Below are 20,529 nucleotides of genomic sequence, written 5' to 3'. Positions count from 1 at the left end.
TTTAGTTTATTCAATTCATCTATAGCGCATGTTTTTGGACTGTAGGGGCTACCGGAGCACCTGGAGGAAACCCACACCATCACGAGGAGAACATGCAAACTCCACACAGAAATGTCAACTGGCCCAGCCGGGACTCGAACCAGCAACCTTCTTGCTGTGAGGCCACAGTGCTAACCATTGAGTCATCGTGTTGCATAAAACAGTATTTATTAAGTAAATTAAAGCTAAATAAAAATAAAGGATATTGGAAATTCAGTTGTAGGCTAAGTTATTGTTTATTTATTATTATTATTATTTTAATTATTATTATTTTCCAGTATATCACAGGCGCTGTTTGACAGAGCAATGCATTGTTTCACTATAGCTCTATATTATATTTTTCCTCTGGAGAAGGTCTTATTTATTTTAGTTTGGCAGGAATAAAAAAAAATGAAATAAAAAGAGCTAAGGTCAATATTATTAGCCCCCTTAAGTTATTATGTTTTGATCCGATTGGCTACAGAACAAGCCACTGTTATCCAATGGCTTGCCTAATTATCCTATCTTGCAATAGTTAACTTAATTAACCTAGTTAAGGCTTTAAATGACACTTTAGACTGAATACTAGCATCTTACAAAACAGCTAGTAAAATATTATGTGCTGTCATTATGGCAAAGACAAAAAAAAGGTTTTAGAATTACAATTATTAAAACTAAAACAAATTTAGTGGCTGATTTTAAGCAAACAACTAAGATTTAGTAATGCTCAATTTAATTTGTTTGTTTAAATTCAGCCCATATATATTAGTTATTAAAAAAAATAATAGTAAATCCAACGAAAACGTGTAGAAAACAAAAATATCTCTGTTAAATCTCACAGGAGGTCAAATAATACAATATCACTGGAAAATGGTTCATTGGATTTACTACATTTTTTAAGGTAAGTGCATGCAAACCATTTAAATGGGCTGAATTTAAACAAACAAATCAAGTCGAACATTACTAAATTCAGTTGTTTATATTCAGCACATATTGCTTGCAATGAAAAAAATGAGTAAATCCAATAAATCATTTTCCCATTGTACCAAATTCAAAGGTTTTTCAGACATGTCCAAAGAAAGTTTCCTACCTGAAGTCGCTGTAAGGGTGAATGATCCAGTTGCCGGCCGACTTGACGCGCTCCTGCTCCTTCTCCACCGCCTTCTGGCTCCCGTACATGCGCAGCGAGAATTTATTGACCCCGGGCTGCAGCATGCTGCTGAACTGCCGCTGCATGAAGCTTGCCTGGCTGCCCCGGGTCTCGGTGTCCTCCGGGGCTCCGTCCTCGGATTTGAGGAAGGTCACCGAGTTCCGGGGCTGCTGCTGCTGTCCGCCGTGAATGGAGGACGAGGCTTTCCTGCTGGGCGCGTTGGAAAAGGACACCTTGGAGTCCTTTTTCTCCGGGAGCGCACCGGGGTTTGACCCGTCCTGCCCCGGCGTGATGGTGCCATCCATGCTGGTCGTTGAATTGCACGCAGCCCGCTTGCCCGCGTCCGGTTTGGACATGATGGACCGGAGGCTCCCGGTGCCGGAGTCCCGCCTGCACTCCCCGTTCTTGTTGCATTTCATGCTGGAAAGCGCTGCTGACGGATTACCGTCGACTTCGGACGCATTATAAGCCTCTACCGTCACGGTGGCCACTACGGTAGGCGCTTTGCTTCCTCCTCCGCCGCCTATAACGGCAGCAGCATCACCCGGGCGCGCATCCGTGGATGTGCAGCTCCTATTTGCGCCTCCTCCTCCTCCCGATGCGCAGCTCTTTATCTGAATCCCGCCTCCTGTCCTCCTCAGACGCGGATGCTGAAACTTGGATTCCTCCTCCAGGTCGTCAGTCTCCTCCATGGCGACGTGATTGGGTTTCGGGTTCGCATCTGAGCTGGAGTCCAGGCAACTCTTGGCGGTGCTGCTGTTGCCGGTGCAGCGGAGCCCGGGCGCGCTCTTGTGGGCCGCTTTCTTCGTCATAGCCGCCACATCCGAACCGGGCGAGAGCTCATTCCGGTCCATGTCATTCAGCGGATCAGATTTGGCCTGTAATTATCTTTGCGGGAAACCAATCACCGGGGATGAAGGGTGAGAGAGAGATGGAGAGAGAAAGAGAGGGAGAGAGACCTATACGTGATTTCTTTGCCAACAAAAATGAAACTGTCATTATTAACTGTTTGTTCTCTTACATGAACTAAATTATAGTAAAATTGTAAAATGTTGGTGTATTGTCCTTCATAGAGCCACTTACAAACAAATGATAAAAACATGGTTAAATCTGCAAAAACAATGTTATGATGTAACTTTTTGTTCTCTTACATAAATTAAATGATAGTTAAATGGCAGAAGCCATGGTATTTTGGTGGATTGTCCTCCATATAACCCCAGTTTTACTTTTAGTTTTGCTTAAATCTGCAAAAACAATGTTATGATTTAATATTTTGTTCCCCTATATAAATTCAATTATAGTCAAGTTGTAGTAGCTATGGTATTTTAGTGTATTGTCTTCCGTTTTACTACAAATAAATGGTAAAACTATGCTAATATTTGCAAAAACCATAGTTTAATTTGTTACTATATAAGTTTTTGTTCTCTTACATGAATTAAATTACAGTAAAATTGAAGTAGCGACAGTATTTTTGGCTTATTGTCTTCCATATAACCACAGTTTTACTACAAACAAAACAAACAAATGAGAAAACCATGCTTAAATCTGCAAAAACAATGTTATGATTTAATAGTTGTTCACATACATAAATTAAATCATAGTAAAATTGAAGTAAACATGGTATTTTGACGCATTGATTTCCATATAACCAGTTTTTACTACAAAAAAGTTAAAACTATGCTTAGATTTGCAAAATCATAGTCAGTTTGTTACCATTTAACTGTTTGCTCCCTTATATAAAATGATATTGTAGTAACCATGGTGGTCTGTCCTCCATATCCACAGTTTTACTACAAATAAAACGAGCAAATGATTAAACCATGTTTAAATTTGCAAAAACAATGTTGTGATTTAACAGTATCTTCCCTTACATAAATTAAATTATAGTCCATTTGTAAGAAATTGGTGTATTCTCTTCAATATAACCATTTTACAACAAATAAAACAAACAAACAATTAAACCATGCTCACATTTGTAAAATCCAATTGTAATTTATTACCATGGTTGACTCTGGTAACTCCAAGTTAACCATGGTTTTTTAACACCAACCACAGTTTTACCATTGTATTTGTAGTAAAACTGTGGTTAAATGGAAGTCAATGCGCCAAAATACCATGGTCACTAAAAATTTACTATTAAAAAAAAACAGTATTTTTATTCAATTATTGAATAACTAAGTTCACATTTTGTCAATCAAACAAATTTCAAGCCATTTCATTCAGGCCTCAAGGTCATGACCTTTTGAAATGCTTGTTAGAAAGAGACTTTACTACTAAATGTATTGACGAAACACTCTTTCACACATACAGTACACCACGGCGACTCATTCAGCTTAGTCCCTTTATTCATTGAGGGTCACCACAGCGCCAACTATTCCAGCATATATTTTACGCAGCAGATGCCCTTCCAGTACTGGGAAACACCTATACACACTCACATTCACACACTCATACACTACGGCCAATTTAGTTCATTCAATTCACCTATAGTGTATATGTTTGGACTGTGGTGGAAACCGGAGCACCCAGAGGAAACCCACACCAACACGGGGAGAACATGCAAACTCAACACAGAAATGCCAACTGGCCTAGCCGGGACTCGAATCAGTGACCTTCTTGCTGTGAGGCCACAGTGCTAACCACTGAGCCACAGAACATGCAGTTTATTTACAAAAATACTAATCTAGAGAAAAGAAATCTGTAGAGAAAGGGTGTTTTGAGTTTCTATATAGGGGGGCCCCCAATCACTAAGCCCGCCCCCTGCACACAAACACACATATAGGCTTCACATATGGGTATAGACCATTTTGAGGGATGTAAACAAAAACAATGGTCCCTATGTATTTCCTGCTCTACATTTTTAGTTCCTATATAGCTTCGGAGAATCCAAAGAGAGCCACATATTGATGAATAATAATATGATAGCTGTTTTAACAAGAAGTTATGATCGAATCGCCTCTTGTTACAGTTATGAAGTTTGATAACAAGCAGGTAATGTTCATGGGCCAGTGATATGTCCACATTGAAATGGTCTATTTGATGCACGTGCTTCACACAATGACAAAAAGGGTTATTTTAAGTAAAAACAGCTCACTGCAAGCTTCATTGAGGATCCAAAAATGAAAATCTGATACTCTGTGATGTCACTTGAAACAAAACTTCCCATTTTTAAGCGTTTAAGAGCTAATGAGAGACACTAAAATTCGCGTTTCGTTTCATTAATTGGTCGTCTTCACAGTCGCACCCGCTTAAAATGTAATCAATCAAGTCTGTCTGCAAACCTATTTATGACTAAGGTCACGGGCTTAAACAGATGGCTGGAATATTTGCAGCTACTATTGTCGCATAAACAATCTGGCACTTCTGGCTTTTGTTTTTTTTTTGTCTAAACATGCAGATGTCGTCATGGCGTTATGATGTCATGACTCTCTAGAGGATGCGCTCAATGACAGTCAGTCAGAGTGAGTGAGCGCTGGCTGCATTTCGGCGTCTCCTGCTGGAGAACACAAGACATTACACACTGAAAAAATTTATTGGATTTACTCATTTTTTTTAAGGTAAGTGGTTGCAAATAGTTTATATGGGCTGAAGTTAAATAAAATAAATTAAGTTAAATATTATTACATTTAATATGTTTGTTTAAATCCAGCTCATATAACTTATTTGCAACATCTTACCTTAGAAAATTGAGTGAATCCAATGAATCTTTTTTTATTCATTTATAACCTACATTTACTTATGAAAATAACCCTATAAATTACACTTTTTAACACAGCGGTTGGGTTTGTCTATATCTGACCCAACATTGTGTTACAACAACCAGGCATTTTTAGGGTGAAGGCTGAAGCATAATGATGATTGTATTTCTGTTTATAGTAGTAGTGGTAGTAGAAAAGTCCAGGTCAACAACAACAAGCAAAAGAAATCTTAAATACCCAATGGTAAGTGTTAAAAATAATTTACAACAACTAAAACAGTAATAAGAATATAATAAGAATATAATAATAATGATAAGAAGAAGAAGAAAAAGAAGAAGAAGAAGAAGAAAACTATAAAATAATAATAATAATAATAATAATAATAATAATAATAATAATAATAATAATAATAATAATAATAATAATAATATGAATCCTCTTTACAACAACTTCCAGGTTTAGTAGAAATGGCCAATTTCAAATGACCCCATTATACCCTCTAAAACAACACTGGATTTTGTCCATATCTGACCCAAATTTAAACCCAGGTGGGTTTTTTTTTTAATGAAGGCTTTATTCTGTAGTTTATAAAGCATAATAATGACTTCATAGCTATTTTACTCATTATATGGGTACTGAAATAGCCAATTCAAACAATTTTTTTATTAATTTTTCTTTAATAAGCAATGCTTAGTTAAAAAAAAATACACTTTTAACAATTTCCTGCTAAATCTGCAGTAAAAAGTCATGTATTTACATTTACAGCACCATTTATCTTGCAGTATATGTATTCACAGCATTGTATAACTTTACTGTAAAATATACAGTCATTTTCATAATGCAACTTTAAAATACAGTAACTACCGCACAACTGTCCTACAGTAAAATACAGTACATATTACAGTAAATACTGCATCATTTTGATGACCATTGTACATCTACTGTACTTACTGCATATTTCAAAGTCTCAAAAATAAAAGTACAAAAGGTGTCACTGGGAAATGAGCCTTTCTAAAGTACACTTTTGATTTAAAGGGTATATATTAGTACCTAAAGGGTGCATATTGGTACTTTATTGTTATATATTAGCACCCAAAAGTTCAATATTGGTATTTAAAAGTTAGGCATCAGCACTTAAAGCGGCCATATTGAACTTTAAATGTATATATTGTAACTTAAATTTAAAGCAATTTAATTCAAGTTTATTTGAAGAGCCCTTTTCACTTAAATGTGTTATGTGTAGGGTGGACAGTACATAACCAGAGTTAAAATGCAGTTATATAGGGTCCTTTCCAAAATGGTGATGTCTGTGTATAATACTTTTTCAATAAAGCATGTACACTACCTAACATAAGTTTTGTCATTGATCCCAGTTGTAGAAGCAGCAAATAATAACTTGACTTCTGGTTGATCTGTAGAGTGGATGGCAACATCAACAGCCTGAAGTATCAAGACATTTGTGCTGCCCATTACATTACAAACCACAGGAGAGGGCAAATTCTTCAGCAGGATAGCGCTCCTCATACTTCAGCCTCCACAGCAAAGCTCCTGAAAGCAAAGAAGTTCAAGTTGCTCCAGAATTGGCCAGCCCAGTCACAAGACATGAACATGATTGAGCATGTCTGGGGTCAGATGGAGGAGGAGGCATTCAAGATGAATCCAAAGACTCTTGATGAACTCAGAGTCCTGCAAGAACGCTTTCTTTGCCATTCCAGATGACTTTATTAATCAGTGATTTGAGTCATTGCAGAGATGTATGGATGCAGTCCTCCAAGCTCATGATGGAGTCAGACACAATATTCATTCTGTCTCCACTGCAGCATGACTTTATATTCTATACTGGACATTATTTCTGTTAAGTGACGAGACTTTTGTAATAGCAAAGTCAGACCTTACTGTCCTAAATAAATCATTATAAATCAAGACATGATCATATTTTATTAAAATAAGCATAATCTAGAGGCCTTTGCCTTTCATATAAACCACTTCTGACACAAAATGATCAACTAGAAGTCATTTATAAGACATTGTAAGATTTTTGTGACTTGAAGTTATATATTAGCGTCAAAAGTGCAAAAATTAACCTTTTAAAAAGAAACTTCCTCAGTGACAGCTTTTGTACCTTTTCCCAGACAGTGCACTGCATGTCCTCTTCCCTCATAGAAGATATATTCACAACATTCACTTCAATCCTACTCTGATTCGGTGTCCTAGAAACTCAGCACAGTCTAAAATTCCCAGGTTTAATTGTCATGCATTTTCATTTATTCAGACCCCAATGTATGTTCTCTGCTCTCCTTCAATTCATATTTTATCAATTGGTTTAAAGTCAAAATATAACATGATATTCAGTACAGCAACACAAACTGAACTACATTTTGTTCCATTAAATTATTTTATAATATTTTAAGGTACATTTCCTCCTATTAATACACAATTAACTAAGACTCAATAATTAATATAGGCATATTAATTATTGTGTTTAGGTATTGGGTAGGATTAGGGATGTAGAATAAGATCAAACTTTTTAAGTACTAATAAACAGCCAATAAGCAGGTGATAAGACAGTAGTTAATAGTGTGAACTGCTACTTAAACTGAAGTGTTGCCGTATTTTACATAAACCTTTTGTTACACCACTCTAAGCTAATTTTGAGCGTTTGATGTGTTTTAACCTACACTGTAAAAAAAATCCCGTAAAATTTACGGTAAAAAACTGGCAGAAATTTCTGGTTGCCAGAAATTTACTGTAAAAAATACGGTGGAATGTTTTTCAGTTTACGGTAATGATAACCGTAAAAAAAATTACGGGGAAAAACTGCAAGTTGGGATGAAAGAAATCTACAGTTAAAAATACGGTAAAAACGTTTTTCCATATACGGTATACTTAAGAGAACTGTAAAATTTACGGTAAAAAACTGGCAGCTGTGGTTGCCAGAAATCTACCGTAAAAAAATACGGTAAAAACGTTTTTCAATATACGGTATACTTAAGAGAACTGTAAAATTTACAGTAAAAAAACTGGCAGCTGTGGTTGCCAGAAATCTACCGTAAAAAATACGGTAAAAACGTTTTTCAATATACGGTATACTTAAAAAAAACTGTCAAATTTACGGTAAAAAACTGGCAGCTGTGGTTGCCAGAAATCTACCGTAAAAAATACGATAAAAACGTTTTTCAATATACGGTATACTTAAGAGAACTGTAAAATTTACAGTAAAAAAACTGGCAGCAGTGGTTGCCAGAAATCTACTGTAAAAAATACGGTAAAAACGTTTTTCAATATACAGGTATACTTAAGAGAAACTGTCAAATTTACGGTAAAAAAACTGGCAGCTGTGGTTGCCAGAAATCTACAGTAAAAATACGGTAAAAACGTTTTTCAATATACGGTATACTTAAGAGAACTGTAAAATTTACAGTAAAAAAACTGGCAGCAGTGGTTGCCAGAAATCTACTGTAAAAAATACGGTAAAAACGTTTTTCAGTTCACAGTATACTTAAGAGAACTGTCAAATTTACGGTAAAAAACTGGCAGCTGCACACTTTCGACCATTTTTGTAAATGACACCGTATTTTACTGTAATATGAATCGCATTTCACTCTATGCAACATGTTACTGTATTTTAAAGTTGTATTTGTGGGAATTATCTTCCTAGTCCTGTAAAAAAAAACTGTATTTTTCATATGCTGTAAACTGAAATATAGTTAAAAATTGAATAATTATTAAAGCTAGGCCATAATCATTAGAAATACAGTAACTTGCAATTTGGACTGCTTTACAGTAAACAGACAAGTGAAAATGAATTACAAATTCACTGATTTCACAGTAAGTGTATACTGTAAAATCACGTATAGCAAGATAAATGATACTGTAAATATAAGTACAGTATTTTTGCTGTAAGCTTGATGTAGAGTAAATTGCAGGCAAAATGCTGCCGGTAGGTTACTGTGAAATCTACAGTGTGCACAAATGATCAACAAGGCCTTAACAATGCTGGTTAAATAAAAAGTACACTTTATACACTGTATAGCTGCAGGTTAAACATGTATATATATATATATATATATATATATATATATATATATATATATATATATATATATATATATATATATATATATATATATATATATATATATATATATATATATATATATATATATATATAGCCTATATACTCAACTCTTTTACCCTTTCTGATTTTTGACTGTAATCAGTTTTTTTAATGAGTGTCAAACATAGGAAATACAGTAATTTACCATTTGGACTGTTTGACGGTAAACAGACAAAGTGAGTGATGAATTACAATTTTTTTATTGGTATGAAAATATTTTACAGGTATAAATACTGTATATACATAAAGATTTACAATACTGTAAAAGCACGTACAGCAAGATAAATGGTACTGTAAATATTAATACAGTATTTTTGTGTAACTTTGATTTACAGTAAATTGGTTGCAAAATGGTTGCTGCCGGGTCTATATTTATTTATTTATTACATATTTATTGCCACATCAGCAACTTATGGCTATTTCGTGGCCAAATGGATACACATTAAAATATTACATGATAAAAACAAATTCGTATTACATTAAAAAATTTACTTAGACAAATATATAAAACATAAATTTATAAAATTTACCAAAAATGTATTTAAAGTTAAATATGTTTTCTACCGGGTCTATAATCAACCAGACATTTACAATGTCAGTTTAATAAACAGTTTATACACTGTATAACTGCAGGTTAACCATGTGAAGAGTTTAGATGCAAGCACATAAGTGCCATCTGAAATTTTCTACTACAATGAGCATTTTTCTTAGCCTTATATGTTTAGGATAAGTTATTTCATGTTAAAAGGGATGAAAATAGCCTATTATTTACCATAAAAGTGAAACTACTGAATCAATACCTCGGAGCCTGAGAAAAAATGCTAATTTCAGAAGAACATTTTAGATGGCACTTAAAGGTTTTTGCATCTGAACTCTTCATATACTGTCCATCCTATACTCAACTCCTTTACTGAGTTTGACTGTAATGTAATGTAGTAACATTCTCCTATTGTGAAGCTGCTTTGGAATGATAATTATTGAGAGAATATTCTGAAACGCACACACAGCTCATTTACCGTCAGAAAGAGTCTCCTAAGAAGCAAGTTATCAGGACTGAATCTGTCCGAGCAGGTAAACAGACTGATTATACAGCTAAAGTCAGAATTATTAGCCCCCCTTATATTTTCGTCCCAATTTCTGTTTAACGGAGAAAAAAATATATATTTTCATCACATTTCTAAACATAATAGTTTTAATAACTCATTTCTAATAACTGATTTCTTTTATCCTTGCCATGATATCAGTATAACAGCTTAAGTAGGTTAAAATTCGGGTAATTAGTCAAGACATTGTATAACAGTGGTTTGTTTTGTGGAAAATCTAAAAATAAAGAAGTATATAGCTTAAGAGGGTTAATAATATTGACCTTTAAATGGTTTAAAAAAAATTAAAACTGCTTTATTTTTAGCCAAACTAAAACAAATAAGACTTTCCACAGAAGAAAAAATATTATAGAGAATACTGTGAAAAAGTCCTTGCCCTGTTAAACATCAATAAACATATTTGACAAAGAAAAAACAAGGGGGGCTAATAATTATGACCATAGCTGTATATGGTAAACAGACAGTAAAATGATTGCAGATCTTACCTGGTTCTCCCTGAAGCGCAGAGATTTGAACAGACCTTGAGGACAGCAGCAGCCTGGACCAATGACATTGAAAGGTTGTAGAGTCCAGCAGACGGAGGATGAGCCACAAAACCCTTCAGATGTGCAGCGTTTGACCTCTGGAGGTCAGCGGGGTCACCATGATCCCAAACCAGCGTCTGCTTCACACTGGGGCAGAGCTGAAGCAGAGCATCAATCCCTCTGCTGTGTGTCTGCAGATCTGAACGCCGGCACTCACTTCCTGGTATGACACATTTAAAGGATGATGCCTTGGGCTTCATTTGCATAAAAGGCAAAGTTCCAAGAAAGATCTGAGAGGATTGATCTGAAGATTCACTGATTCAACCTGTGCTGTTCACTGCATTTAAGGAGATGTAATGATCATTTCATTGCATTTGTGAAAAAGCATGACTGTTTTCAAACAGGTTTCCCTGACAGTTCCAGATGTTTTCCGTTTCGAAATGAACCTTGAAAGAAGATTTGAAAGGCAATTTTTGTCTTTTCTTAAGTTAAACTCATAAAAAATGACAGAAAGCCAAGCTAAAACAGAATATAAGAAAACAAAATACAATTTAAAATAACAATAGTGAAATTTATATAAATACGTGTATATATATATATATATATATATATATATATATATATATACACACACACATATATATATATATATATATATATATATATATATATATATATATATATATATATAGATATATATATATATATATATATATATATATATATATATATATATATATGTATATATGTGTGTATATATATATATATATATATATATATATATATATATATATATAAACATGTATGTATATATATATATATATATATATATATATATATATATATACACACACATACACATATACTGTATATACACACACGTATGTATATATACACACACACATATACATATATACATACATATACATATATACATACATATACATATATACATATATATATACACATACATACATACATGCATACATACACACACACACACACACACAACAGTTCTGTCTATGAGATATTAAAGGAATATCAGCACCTGTACAGCCTCTTCTCCCTTGTGATACTCTGCCCACACGAGTGGCAAGCAGAGGACTGCAGTTTGACAAATATTGCAGCTGTTGGACAACATAATGTTCTTCTTATTTATAAGGATAGTGCCTATTTTAAATATTCATAATTTCGGAGATTCAGTGCATTGGCGGCCAGCCTGCCATACTGAGCAGAGCAAAGACGGTTGACGTTCCGCCACAAGATGGTGACAGATCCTTAGGGGAGGAAAAACTCAGCGAAAAATGTCAAATTACAGCTGATCAAATCATTATAGAGCAGGTAAGTGACATTCTAAGTCGATCTCTCTCTTTTGTATGTTGAAGTGCTGTATTTATACCATAGTAATCTGGTAGTGTTTGCTTTGCTTTGGCTTTTTCAGGTTTAATTACTGTGATCTCCCGATTGCAACATAGATATACTGGGAAATCTCTGTAGACTGATGTAATTTCATGCTGTTCAGCCGAATAATCTTAAAACGTGAGCAAAATCACCTGTTTTGTCATCACTTTAGACATTACGCTAGAGCAGGGGTAGGGAACCTATGGCTCGAGAGCCACATGTGACTCTTTGACCAAAAATATGTGGCTCTCTATATGTGGCTCTATGTAGCTGTCTCTCTTCAATAGTATTTCAAATTTTTAAAAAATATAATTCAATTCAATTCAATTCACCTTTATTTGTATAGCGCTTATACAATGTAGATTGTGTCAAAGCAGCTTCACATAAAAGGTCACAGTAAATAGGAACAGTGTAGTTCAGTTTGTAGTGTTCAAGTTCAGTTCAGTTTAGCTCAGTTCAGTGTGGTTTAATAACTGTTACTAGAAATCAGTTTCTTATTGAAAATACAATTACAATTCCCTTTATATTGTTTTTTCTACAGAAAAATGAATAAGAACTCTGTTTACAATAAAAGGAAGTTTCAACCAACCACCTGTGGTTTAACTTGAATCGCGAGAACAAAGGGCAAGTTATATTTCTTACATTTCTATGGTACATTTCTATGGTAACCTCACGCACGAAAAGTCAAACGTTGATGAGTTGCGAAGGTAAAAAGAAAAAAAAACCTGTAAATTGTCCTTTCTTTATACATTCTAATGCATCATATTTGTTTAATTTTGAGTTGTGCATGGACACAAATAAAGGTTTTGTTTATAAATAAATAAAGGTTTATTTATTTATTATTTCATATGGCTCTTTAAAAAATGCATTTGATAAAAAAAAATCTGAAATGGCTCTTTGCTGAAAAAAGGTTCCTGACCACTGCACAAGAGAATCATTCAAATACTAGCTCTAAAGTAACGTTGGTGAATTAGCAACAGTTTGGGCTGTTCTGATGTCAGCTGCAGATGGGAATGAATGGCGGAAGAAAGTAGTTCCTCATACAAAAGCATTTTTAAGACTCTCCATGTTTGATTTTCTTTTTTATATACACGATTGTGCCGTTGAACTGTTATATAAACGCAATATCACACGAGTAGCAGTGCGATTTGGCTGTATATCATCACTTGTGGGGCACTAAGGCACTCAGCCTGCAGCCTCAAGCCAATGCACGCCTCCCACCAGTGCTGATATACAGCCATATCGCACTGCTACTCGTGTGATATTGCTCATATATACACCAAAACTGCAAAAACAGTAAAAATGACAAAGTAAACAAATATAAAATAAGCAAATAACATTAAAAAAGAGAAGTAAAATCCAATTTCAAAATCATAAATACTGCCTAAAAAAAACAAACAAAAAAAACATCTGAATAAAGAATTTATGGATTTTTTTTACCTGGGCTGTTTTCTTTTATCTTAGAAAAATTACAAATTTTATCTTATTATTTAAAAAAATGTTAATAAGTTTAAATAATATTAAAATGATTGGATGTAACAATTTATTAAGAGCTTTATAATACTATTGTGCTTTCTTCCTTTGAAGATGCTTTTTTCATGACCTGAAAATATTCTTTATTGCATCAAATTAAGTGCATATTTCCCAGATATTGCAAAACAAAAAATTAGGGGCCTAAATCTGAACTATTCTGAAGCTACTGCGCATGTTTCATTTTGTTCACCAGTTGTTGTTTTTTTCTGGCATCAATCTAACCTCCATCATTCATGCAATCTTTCCAAAGTACAAAACATTCTTTACACTGGATAAAGACTCCTGGTTGTTAAACTATTCTTCACATTGAGAGGAAAAAAGATCTCTATAAATAAACCGTCCACTGAAAGGTTTCTCAGGGAGCTAAAACGTGTTCTTCTATTGCATCACAATGAAAAAAAAAAGTTGTGGAATCTTTAAGAGTGAGGTGTAGCAGCGGTGAGGGAGGAAATCAACCAGCTGAAGTGAAAATAGCCCATAAGTCTCTAAACATAGAGTCTGCTTTAGGTGATCGCATAAAAATAAAGGTACTAAATACACACTGCAAGCAAAAAGAGGGAGTTAGTGTGTCTGAAACCACACAGCAGCACTGAAGCAAATGCATTAAATCTGGAAGTAACAGAACATTAAAATGAGAAAACAGACCAGGTTGTACTGTAAAAATAGCTCTGTCACTTTAACAATCATAACAATAACTTACATGCACTCTGCTATGTTCTTTTTTTTATTGTATGATCTTCACACTACTGTTTCAGATCATCAAACTAACTTAAATATCAGTCAACACAAGTAAAAATTTTAATTAAGGTTTTTATTATTAGGGCAAAACAAAATACAAAACTATATAGTCCTGTGTGAAAAAGTGTTTGCCCCTAAACCTAATAACTGGCTGGGACATCTCGCTTTAATTTACAGTCTAACATTTTCAATAACTTGAAATGAGTTGGCCCACTCATTTTTGTAGAATTCTTGTAATTCAGCCTCATTGGAGGGTTTTCAAGCATTAACCGCCTTTTTAAGATCATGCCACAGCACCTCAATTGGGTTCAGGTCAGGACTTTGACTAGGCCACTCCAAATTCCTGATTTTGTTTTTCTTTAGCAATCTAGCATTTTCGATAACTTGCAATGAATCTGTTACAGCGCTGTGGAGGAATTTTGGCCCACTCCATTTTGCAGAATTGTTGCAGTTCAGCCACACTGTAAGGTTTTCGAGCATTAACCACCTTTTTAAAGTCATGCCACAGCATCTGAATTAGATTCAGGTCAGGACTTTGACTAGGCCATTCCAAATTCCTGATTTTGTTTTCCCTCAGCCATCTAGCATTTTTGATCATTTGCAATCGAGTCTGTTATCGAGTCTGTTAGAGCACTGTGGAGGAATTTTGACCCACTCATTTTTGCTGAATTGTTGTAGTTCAGCCACATCGGGAAGTTTTCGGGGATGAACCAACTTTTTTAAGGTCATGCCCTGGCATCTCAATTAGATTCAGGTCAGGACTTTGACTAGGCCACTGCTAATTCCTGATTTTGTTTTCCTTCATCGACCTAGCGTTTTTGATAACTTGCAATGAATCTGTCAGAGCGTGGAGGAATTTCGGCCCACAAATTTTTTCAGAATTGTTGTAATTCAGCCACATTGTAGGGTTTTCAAGCATTAACCGCCTTTTTAAGATCATGCCACAGCATTTCAATTGGTTTCTGGTCAGGACTTAGACTAGGCCACTCCAAATTCCTGATTTTGTTTTCCTGCAGCCATCTAGCCACTCTAGCATTTTCGATAACTTCCAATGAGTCTGTTACAGTGCTGTGGAGGAATTTTGGCTGGCAAATTTTTTTGAGAATTGTAATTCAGCCACATTGGATGCTTTTCGAACATCAACCACCTTTTTTAAGGTCATGCCATAACATCTCAATTAGGTTCAGGTCAGGACTTTGACTAGGCCACTCCAAATTCCTGATTTTGTTTTCCTTCATCAATCTAGCATTTTCAGTAACTTGCAAATAGTCTGTTACAGCGCTGTTGAGGAATTTTGGTTCACAAATTTTTGTAGATTTGTTGTAATTTAGCAGCATTGGAGGGTTTTTTAGCAACAACCGCTTTTTTAAGATCATCTCAATTAGATTCAGGTCAGGACTTTGACTAGGGCACTCCAAATTTCTAATTTTTTGTTTTCTGAAGCCACTCAGAAGTAGATTTGCTGGTGTGCTTTGGATCATTGTCATTGTTTTCACACAGGTCTATGTTGTTTTGGATTTAGTTTTCCCTTATTAATCAAAACCTTAAATTAAAAACTGCATGATGTGTTTACTTGTGTTATCTTTGATAAATATTTACATTTGTTTGATGATCTGAAACACTGCATGACAAACAAGCAAAGAAAATAAGAAATCAGTAAGAGGGCTCCACTGTATCTTGTATTTGTTTGTCTCTCAATTTGTACTCAAATTACTAGAATTTATAGTATGCTTACATTCCTCTTGTATTGTATTTGTTATTTGCGTACACACAGGGTCTACAAATGATGGCATTTTAATTCTCTGTATGTCTGTACATGACATACAGTTGAAGTCTGTATGTGAATTATTAGCCCACCTGTATATTTTTGCACTTCTATTTAACAGATTTTTTATTAAAGATTTCATCTCTTATAACTGGTTTCTTTTATCTTTGCCATGATGACAGTACATAATATTTGACTAGGTATTTTTCAAGATACTAGTATTCAGCTTAAAGTGATATTTAAAGGCTTACTAGGGTAATTAGGCAAGTCATTGTATTACAGTGGTTTGTTCTGTTGAAAATCGAAAAAAATATTGCTTAAGGGGGCTAATAATATTGACCTTAGAATGGTTTTAAAAAATTAAAACTGCTTTTATTCCAGATGAAATAAAACAAATAAAACTTTCTCCAGAAGAAAAAATATTATCGGAAATACTGTAAAAAAATCTTTGCTCTGTTAAACATCATTTGGGAAATATTTGATAAAGAAAGAAAAAAATTCACTGGATGGCTAATAAATTTGACTTCAGCTGTATGTCAATATGGCAGAATTAACAATAAAGCCAACTTTGACTTTGACCAAATCAGAGTTTTCAACTGCTATGGAGTACCTGCTTATCGGATACAAACACATATGACACAAAAAAAGGAAACACTGTAGAAACAAGATTTCCCATCATCCAAAAAGAGCATTTGCTGAGCTGTCAAAACAACTTAACTGAACGCCTGACACTTTTACAGACAATAATCTGTACGGGTTTTTGCTGATCCAGTTTGTTGCTTGAGCAGTTTGATCAGCACGTCTCAGCACAGATTATCCTGACAGCTTCGATATCTGCCATGGAACCATTCAGTGATTAAAAATAATGAAAGAAATAAAGGTAGGTAGATAAATAAAAGCTGAACAAAACAACAATAGAGATAAAATAAGATGATTAGAATAGAAAAAGAAATAAAGAGTGCTAGATAGAAAAATAGTGATAGAATATAGGGAAGAGAATGACAAAGAACAAAAGAAATAAAATACCATACAAATATAGAATAAACAGATAGAAAAATGATTAATAGAATTATAGATAGATAGTTAGAACGATAGATAGAACGATAGAACGATAGATAGAACGATAGAACGATAGATAGAACGATAGATAGAACGATAGATAGATAGATAGATAGATAGAACGATAGATACGATAGATAGATAGATAGATAGATAGATAGATAGATAGATAGATAGATAGATAGATAGATAGATAGATAGATAGATAGATAGATAGATAGATAGATAGATAGATAGATAGATAGATAGATAGATAGATAGACAGACAGACAAACAGATAGACATGACAATGAAACTGAAACGCCTGGCTTTAGAGCAAAGTAATTCTATAGTATGGCGTAGGTCAGTGATGGGCAAACTCGATCCTGGAGGGCCGGTGTCCCTGCATAGTTTTGCACCAACCCTAATCAAACACACCTGCTTGTAGCTTTCTAGTGATCTTGAAGACATTAATTAGGGTGTTCAGGTGTGTTTGATTAGTGTTGGAGCAAAACTCTGCAGGGACACCGGCCCTCGAGGATCGAGTTTGCCCATGCCTGGTGTAGGGCCTCCTTTAGCAACCAATAGGTCCATTGGACTTGGGAATGACAGATTCAAGTTCTGCACAGAGGCCCGAGGGATTCGGAGCTATTCCTCCATTCTTCATGGAAGAAGACATTTCCTTCAAATCGCTCCTCCGAAACACCGCAACGTGGCTCAATAATATTTAGGTCTGGTGACTGTGCAGGCCATAGGAGATGTTCAACTTTACTTTCGTGTTCATCAAACTACTCTGTCACCAGTCTTGCTGTGTATTGGTGCATTATCATCCTGATACATGGCACCAGCTTCAGGATGCAATGTCTAAACCATGGGTGCAGATGGTCCTCCATTGACGCGCCTATCTCGCACAATTATTGGGCCTAGGGAATGCCATGATATTGCAGCCCAAACCATCAATATTCCCCCATGCTTCACTCTGGGCATGCAGCAGTCTGGGTGGTACACTTCTTTGGGGCTCTCCACACCATAACTCCGGATGTGGAAAAGACAGTGAAGGTGGACTCATCAGAGAACAATACATGTTTCACATTGTCCACAGCCCAAGATTTTCGCTGCTGGCACCATTGAAGGCAACGTTTGCCATTGGCAGGTGTGGCCAAAGGTTTGGCTATAGCAGTTGGCCATGTATATTGACCCTGTGGAGCTCCAGCGCCACAGATTTAGTGGAAATAGGAGAGTTGAGGTGCACATTTAAATCTGCAATGAGTTAGGCAGCTGTGGTTTTATGCTTATTGGATACAATCAGTGTTAGCACCTGGACATCCCTTTCAGACAACTTGGTTCTTCTTCTTGGTGGTTTACTGACATTAGTCTGGATACTGTGGCTCTTGATAATCCCAAAGACTTGCTGTCTTAGTCACAGATGCGCCAGCGAGACACACAAGCAATTTGTCCTCGTTTAAACTCTAATATGTTGCAATATTTTAAGCAAAACTGTGTTATTTTTTTAAATAATAATTTTTAGGGGTTTTTCCACCCTTTTCACCTTCATTATGATAGAGATTTCAGACAGGAAAGCATTGGGAGCAGAGAGAGTGGGAGGATTGGTAAAAGGCATCGAGCCGGGAATTGAACTCGGGTTGACATGAGCACGTTGGTGCACAATACCACTAGGCTATTGGCGCTGAACAAAACTATCTTATTACTCTGCAAATTAAACCTTCACACTCTGCTCTCACTAGTGGAATGAAGATCAGTGAAGACTGGGCCGCAGGCTGCTCAAATTTAGCCATCAAACCTCCAACACTAAATTGGCCAGTGATTCAGGTTCATTGTCCAACTAGATAGAGAAATTGAATGAACAAACGAACAAACAAATAACCAAGCAAATGAATGAACAACAGATAAAATGAAGCAAACGACAGATAAAACTTTAGAACTATAAGTAGATAGAACCATAGATAGCTAGAACAATAGATAAAATGATAGACGGACAGATAAATAGACGGATAGAATGATAGAACAATAGATAGAATGACAGAGAATGATATAACAGATAGAGACAGACAGACAGATATAGTGATAGACAGATAGACAGATAGACAGATAGATAGATAGATAGATAGATAGATAGATAGATAGATAGATAGATAGATAGATAGATAGTGACAGATACAGATAGATAGATAGATAGATAGATAGATAGATAGATAGATAGATAGACAGATAGACAGATAGATAGACAGATAGACAGATAGACAGATAGATAGATAGATAGATAGATAGATAGATAGATAGATAGATAGATAGATAGATAGATAGATAGATAGATAGATAGATAGATAGATACAGAACCAAAAGACAGAACAATAGTTATTACGATAGATAGATAGATAGATAGATAGATAGATAGATAGATAGATAGATAGATAGATAGATAGATAGATAGATAGATAGATAGATAGATAGATAGATAGATAGATAGATAGATAGATAGATAGATAGATAGATAGATAGATGATTTTAGTGAAAGGTTTACAGAGAGTGTTGGTTTTTACCCACACAATACCTTCATCAGTGTCTCAGACTGATCTCAGGTCAGTGCTGCTGTTGGCTGAGAGTCTGTTAGAGGAAAAACTCAATCAGAACAAACAGAATCTCTGCGGTTAGTTTGTGTTTGTCAGAAACCAGTGAACATTCATCATCAGAAGTGATTCATTCGCTCATTCTTCTCCTTTATTATGATTTACAAAAACAAATCATTTAACTTAAAATAAGTTTTAAAAAAATAGCATTGAACTGAAAGTCACTGAATATGTGCAGCAGACTGAGAGAAGACGACTGAGGAGAGAGAAAAACTAAAAAAATGTAAAGAGCGAGCGAGAGATTGTGAGCAGTTTGGTTAAAAGCCCAAACACAGGGTGAAGAAGAGGAAAAAAATTCTCATGAGCTTCAATATAAAGTAAAAATGCAAAAAACATTTCAAATGTGGCCCAAAAAACACACACACACTCTTCAGTTTGTTCAGTGTTCTAATAATGTTCCCAAAATAATTAAAAATACTGTGCAAATAAATATTGGGAGAGAAACCTTTCCTCAGTCACAGATGCTCCTGGATCCGTCAGCTTGTCACAATAGGAGCTTTCCCATTTTCCTTGAGTATGATTATTTAGGTGGATCACGAAAGCACGTCCAGTTTCAACCCAAAAATATGAATATGCATATTTACGCAAGAATCAAGCATTCTCATTACCATACTGCAATGCTCAATTTAATAATTCTCAATCCCAATGGTTTTCATTACTATAACAGTCTCGCAAAAAATGAGTCCGACAAATTAAAGGGACAGAGTTCACCCAAAAACTATCAAAGACTGTGACTTTTCTTCATCACTAGAACATTCAAGAGGATTTGAGCGGAATCTGTGGAAGTTGGTGATTC

At 35.0% G+C, this 20,529-nt stretch overlaps 2 protein-coding genes across 2 annotated transcripts in view; both read right to left on the bottom strand.

Moving 5' to 3' along the window:
- LOC130214247 (potassium/sodium hyperpolarization-activated cyclic nucleotide-gated channel 2) overlaps nt 1-1,644 on the bottom strand; it is a 133,811-nt gene extending 132,167 nt beyond the window's left edge. The window contains 1 exon segment of the mRNA XM_056445848.1: nt 1,109-1,644. Within this exon segment, the coding sequence (XP_056301823.1) occupies nt 1,109-1,587 (479 nt within the window). The 5' untranslated portion in view covers nt 1,588-1,644.
- Nucleotides 1,624-10,870, bottom strand: LOC130238764 (uncharacterized; the record flags this gene model as incomplete). The annotated part of the gene is made up of 2 exons (XM_056469871.1): nt 10,607-10,870; nt 1,624-2,046 (listed from the first exon to the last, which is right to left on the bottom strand). Coding segments are annotated over exons 1-2 (687 nt in total), but the record flags the coding sequence as incomplete, so codon positions are not given.
- Between the last annotated feature and the right edge of the window lie 9,659 nt (nt 10,871-20,529).

Source organism: Danio aesculapii, chromosome 2, assembly GCF_903798145.1.
Source record: "Danio aesculapii chromosome 2, fDanAes4.1, whole genome shotgun sequence".
Taxonomy (NCBI): Eukaryota; Metazoa; Chordata; class Actinopteri; order Cypriniformes; family Danionidae; genus Danio; species Danio aesculapii.
This window is presented reverse-complemented; position numbering and strand designations above follow the sequence as displayed.